This window comes from Drosophila montana, unplaced genomic scaffold (assembly GCF_035044405.1).
Source record: "Drosophila montana isolate Dmon_TW-CO22-7 unplaced genomic scaffold, ASM3504440v1 contig_2192_1, whole genome shotgun sequence".
In the NCBI taxonomy this organism is placed as follows: Eukaryota; Metazoa; Arthropoda; class Insecta; order Diptera; family Drosophilidae; genus Drosophila; species Drosophila montana.
Window position 1 is genome coordinate 1,341,869 of NW_026997087.1, and position 6,000 is coordinate 1,347,868.

The following is a 6,000-nucleotide window of genomic DNA, read 5'->3' on the forward strand; positions in this document are numbered from 1 at the left end:
TACAGCCCGCCTGATACGGCCAGGTCGAGCACAGGCACAGAGTTCCAGCTACAGCTACAGCTACAGCTCCCGGCCGAGTGGGCGGGTCTCGCGGCATCGCATGTTCGCGCTAAGCGTTTAATGTTTGGTTTAATGACATGACACCAATGTCAATATTATGACAAATACACAACGTTCTGTGTCAACAAGTTCGCATTTTGCACAGCCGAAAAACGTGAAAATAAACTATTCGCGAAATTGTTTCAAGATTGTCAGTAAAATGTTTACGAATGTGCACGCAAAGCGGAATTGAAGAAATAAAACATTCGCGAATAAGCTGTAAAAGTGAATTGAAGAGAGAGAGATCAAATGTGGGAACAGTAAGAGAACTGAGAACAGTTAGCGCAACTCTTCTCTCTATCTCAATGCAAGCAGTAAATACGTTTGCGAATAAGCTACAAAGTTAAATTAGGAAGTAAGGTAAACGAAGCGCCATTCAATGCATATTTATATAGAAATCTATCTACTATTGATAAAAAGCTTACGAATAGCACGCAAAGCTAAATTGAAGAAGTAAAACGTTCGCGAATAAGCTGTAAAAGGGAATTGAAAACCTGTACGAGCTTAAGAGAAAGAGAGAGTGAGAGAGAGCAAATGTGGGAACAGTAAAAGCACTGAGAACACTTAAAGCATTTCATCTCTCCATTTCATTGAATGCATTGAATTCATTTTGGAATACAAGCAGCCAAACGTTTGCGAACAAGCTGCAAAAGGAAATTAAGAAGAAAAGTAGACGACGCGCCATTTAAACCATTTTTTTTTATAGAAATCAACTATTGATAAATTCTTGTGCTCCTTTCCCGTTAAATGTTTACGAAACCGGGAGGAAGTCAACAAATTGCAAAGTTCTCAAGAGAAATACACTTGCTCCTTACATTCTTTTAGTTTTTAGGAATTCTTGATTTTCTCAAATTAAACAATAATTTTGCCAGTGTATCGATTGGCAATGCTTGAAGGTTGTTCAGGTGACAACTCTATTTTTATAATCGTCGTCCAACTAAATATTGTACATGAAACTAGTTTCTCGAGTTTCTATTTTCATTTACTCGTTGCCAGATTTTATGGCTGTCAGCGTCGTGTTCCAACGAAATGTTTCACATGTTGGACTACTCATAACGGGACTGTCAGTGGCAGGGTTGCCACCAGCACACAGAGGTGCTCGAATGTGCTGAAACCAGATAACTATTTGGGTTGATGGCCAGGTGGTTTCATGCTAGGCAGTCATACAATAATTCCCTCTAATCGACATTGAGCGCAGAAATTGAGCAAACACTTGGCGTTCCATGCAAACTTGTTGGCCACATTCTCGGCCAAATGCCAGGAATGCGGGGGGGGAGGGGGACTATTTACATTTCTTTTCGCGTGGCAATTTATCGTGCACCACGTGCTTGCCTAGCTCGCAACTTTAAGAATCACACGGCTGCCATTTTAAATTACAGCCTCAAGAAATACCCTCAAGCCGCCGAGCACAAGGTTGCATTTGCAATGGGCAAAATCCCGTCCGTTGACACCTTGACAACAACAAATAATTCAAGTTCCCATTTTTATAGACTGTTGCTTAAAGGAGAACAGGGTATATTAGAATACTTGGAACTTTTTTAACTATAAGTATTAATTTAAGTCTCACACAAATAAGTATTATATTTAGTTATTACACAATTTTCAAGCTAAATGCATTAGATTAAATGTTGGGCACACTTTTGTAATTTAATAAGGCTCAAACTGGGAACACTTATTGTGAACTGTTCTAACCAGGGCTGCAAAACGTATTTGAAACTGGAACTGAACTAGTAGTTCGAAAGCATATGCATAGGAACCAGGTTCACGCCGTGAACCGAAAGGCGAACTACAACAATTTTTTCTGGAGCTTGCAGTTGGAACAACTTTTAACAAACGGAACTAGACTCTGTTCTAGCTGTTAACCAACACTGGCCACAGAGCAGCTCGCAGTTGGGTTTCTGTCCATTGCAATAGTTTTTCTGGTTTAATTTTTCTTTTTAATTTTGTTGGACTTTGCTTTGTGCGTCTTTTCAATTCCTTTGTGGCAATAATATGCAGCGTCGAGTCCGTCGTCGACTCGAGTTTATGTTTATTCTGCGGTGCAAATGCATCTGGCAGCTTAGAGCCGCGCCTTGAAGGCGGAAAACAAAACAAAGACAGCCAAGTCGACGACATTTCTGAGTTGACTGAGCTCTGGTCATGGTCAAGTTGTCGGAACGAATTCAGGATTGTCGGAATGTTCCTAATGTAATTGCTCGCAACGGGCAAAAAGCAGTTGGCTTAAATCCGTGGAATAAAATATTTTCTGCGAAATCTATGCAGGTTTTCGCTCTGAATTCCTTATGATAAATTCAATTTTTATCCATCACGATTTTAAGTTTATTTTTTTCTATATTCCCTACTTGGCTTGTAACGTCTTGTGAAGTGCATCAAAAGCTTTTTGGCTGTCGGTTTGTGTAGCTGCTAAGCTTTTTGGAAAGCTTTTTTCCAACTGTATACACTGAAAGTTATTTAAGTTACGGTTAAGTTTATTTTTACTGTTCGGTTGATAAGCTTTTAGAGATCTATTTCATAGGATATGCTGTCCAAAATATTTAGGTTAATTTAATATCCTATAATATATTTTCGAATAAATAAACATTTTATATCTATAAAAATCTAAAATCTAGCTAGCATAGTTTTGTATCCATTATCTTAATTGTATATTTGAAGAACGAATATATATATTTTTTTATAGCTTTGAAAATCAAATATTGAGCAAGTAGTTTGTTTAGATTTAGAACAAACTTTAACTTGTTGAGAATTTTAAGCAATTCGGAAAATTTAAATTAAATTGTCATCAACTCAGGGTCTGCCGATTTTTTATAGAGCCATCTTCTGACAATCGAACAACACGAAGCAGGAGTATTATAATAATAATACTAATACAAATAATGACAATAATAACACGAATCAGTGTTGCCAAATTTTTTAAAATTAGCTGAGCTCGACTTTAATAAAACCAGAATAAGATTTCCGAGCATTTATTAGTTAGATGCCCAGAAAAAAGATAAATCAGTTTAACATATCAACAGCTGCCACTAAAAGAAATATCTGAATTTAGCTAGAAAAAAGTTGTGTTGGGAATATTTGTATAGAAAAAGATCTGAATTTAGCTAGAAAAAAGCTAAAAAGGCAGCACTGAACTTTCAAAGATATGATGAGATTAGGATTCCGGAGCGGAAGGATTCCGTTTCGAATTTTCATGGTGTAAGGTATTCTAAAGATATTCTCGTGATATGTTAAGTCTATTAAATTTCTTGAACTGGGGGATTCGTTAGATCTTACGTGCACTTGACCAGATCCTGTAAATCGTCCTGGCTGAGCGCGTACTCTGCATCCAGCACGGGCGATTTGCGTCGACTGTGACGCTTGCGTCTTGGAGCAGCTGCAATGGACGCGACGCCCTGCAGACTCAAGGCCAGATTATCGTTGGACTGGAAACTGGGTATGCACCTGGCCATGGTGGCGGAGACGACATCGGCAACGCTGCCGATGCCGCGCTCATCCACGTACTTGGCATTGCCGGCGCCGCTGGCCGCAGCTGCGGCCGCATCCTCCGCCTTCGACCGCTCCGCAAAGCTGTCCCGGCGCCAGGACGGCGTCAGTGTGCGTATCAGATGCTGCGTATCCGCGAATCCCTCATAGTTGTAACGCTTGCGCAGACCCAGGCCGGACAGATACTCCAACGTCTGCCAGACGTTCATCTTGTTCGCACGGTAGCGCGGCTCGGCGTCGACTGACCAACAATCGCTGCCGCGTGCTATCCGGCGGGCGAGCAGCATCGTTACCGTCGCACACCTGCCGCCCGCGGGCAGAGCGGGCGGCAGCCATTCGCACGAGTCGGAGCGCGCAACAGTGCCAGCTGTGAGTGGCATATGGATGGAACAGTTTGTTTACGCCGTAGTCGTTGTCCGTACCACACGTCAGTTGCTTTTCTTGTTTTTTTTTTTGGACGAGCGTAAATTGAAATGCAATTAAGTTTCCTTTAAAAACGCGAAAAGTTTGCCAGGCCTCTCGCGTGCTGCGCCGCTGACGGCCAAACTTCATTTGAGACCGGAGCCAGCTGCTGCCGGAGAAGTCGCCCAGGGTCGGGCCCAGGGATGAGCACCAACAGTTGCCCCTCCCCCCCCTCCATAGTTGCGTGGCGCGTATCGTGTTTATTGCAGCTGAAGGGGGGGGTGAGTGGGTTGCCGGTTCAATTCGGCACCATTAAAAATAATATCTTTGTGATTGAGTGACGCGCCGCTTAAGTACTTTCTCTGTCCCGTACTGGGTACTGACACCATTTTGCGCTTGATTTCCATTTCCCTTTTTATTGAACACGCAAAGTGTTCAGGCCAACAATTGCACATCTGTAGTATTTTTTTTTTATATTTATTATATTGTATTATATTATATTATATAATAACATAAATCAATTCCAGCTTGAAGTCGTATATTGTTTATAGATTTTATGATAAAAGTCTGAAGTATTTCTTTATCATTTATATATTAACATTATTATAATAGAAATCAAAGATTTTATGTTAAGAGTCTGAAGTATTTCTCTATATATTTATATACTACATTATTATAATAGAAATCAATTCCAGCTTGAACTCGTATATTATTCACAGATTTTATGATAAGAATCTGAAGTCTTTTTTTTTATATATTTATTTATTATATTATATACTATATTTATTATATATTATATATATATATATATTATGTATATATTGTATTATATTATCTTATATTATAATGGAAATCAATTCCAGCTTAGAGTCGTATATTGCTAACAGATTTTATGATAAAAGTCTGACGTATTTCTCTATATATTTATATATTGACATACCTATTGAAAACTAAATAATATAAATTCATATTCATATATTGTTGAACTAGCCTAGCAGAAATCTTAGGAGCTTTTTATCCTCAAAAGTAATCTAGTCAAGAGTTTTGTTCTCCTCTAAGGTAATCTAGTCAAAGGTGCGATATAATGCATCTAATAATCTGAGATATTCTCTGCATTTATACGCCGATCATTTTAGACATCAAGAAAGACATTTCAATTTCTATTCATGCCAAATATAGGGACTGTACCCCAGAGAGGTTCAAATTTATTTAGAACATTTTTATAATTCAAATATCTCGGGTATCTCAGGACCCGTACAGATTACGACATCACAGCTATAACAAATAGGTCGAATCTGATATTTTAAAATGTTTGATTCCATTTTATTCTACAGACTTTCAACAGACCAACAAGACATATTTTCTTAAAATCAGACTTTAACTACTTAAGTTAGATATCAAAAATATTAAAAATGTGGTTCAGATGGAATATCTCGCGTAATTTAATACTATTTAATAGATTTTCATAAGACGTAAAAGACAAGATTTTTTCAAGATTAATTTATTTACAATCAGAAACTTTGATATTTCTTGGCCATATCCTAGCCCATTCCCACAATTGTTCCTCAAGAAGCCAACCTTGAGAGCAGACACCACAATGGCACTTCAGACTGTCCACATGGTACGGCAAGTGGTAATCGACCCAGTAACCGCCATCACAATTTTGCCAATTACATGGCAAACTTTTGCTGACAGGCTGTCCAAAAGGGCTGCGCCCTCGCCGATGCCAAGCTGAGCCCATCCATCAAAACGCTTCGTTAGCATCGCGTGACTGTGACTGGAACATGGATCCATCCCATGTACGAACTATATGGCACAGAAATTAGCGGCTCTCACTTCGAGGAAATATATGAAGATTTGTTGGCAAAAACTTGAAACGTAAGTCTTATCAATCGAGTGATGCAATTTTTATTATTGGCTAACAATGCATTCAAGACAAGCTCTCAACCTTCCAAGTGAAGTAAAAAATAGTTCTGGGCGCGATTTAATATAATTGAAAGTTGTCTGATTTTGATATGTTAT

At 38.9% G+C, this 6,000-nt stretch overlaps 1 protein-coding gene across 1 annotated transcript; it reads right to left on the minus strand.

The window, feature by feature from the left end:
- Positions 1 to 3,362: 3,362 nt before the first annotated feature.
- On the minus strand, positions 3,363 to 4,034 carry LOC135427666 (uncharacterized). The gene has a single exon (XM_064681238.1). It carries the CDS (start codon positions 3,954 to 3,956, stop codon positions 3,363 to 3,365), a length of 594 nt encoding a protein of 197 aa, XP_064537308.1. The 5' UTR covers positions 3,957 to 4,034.
- Positions 4,035 to 6,000: the final 1,966 nt, after the last annotated feature.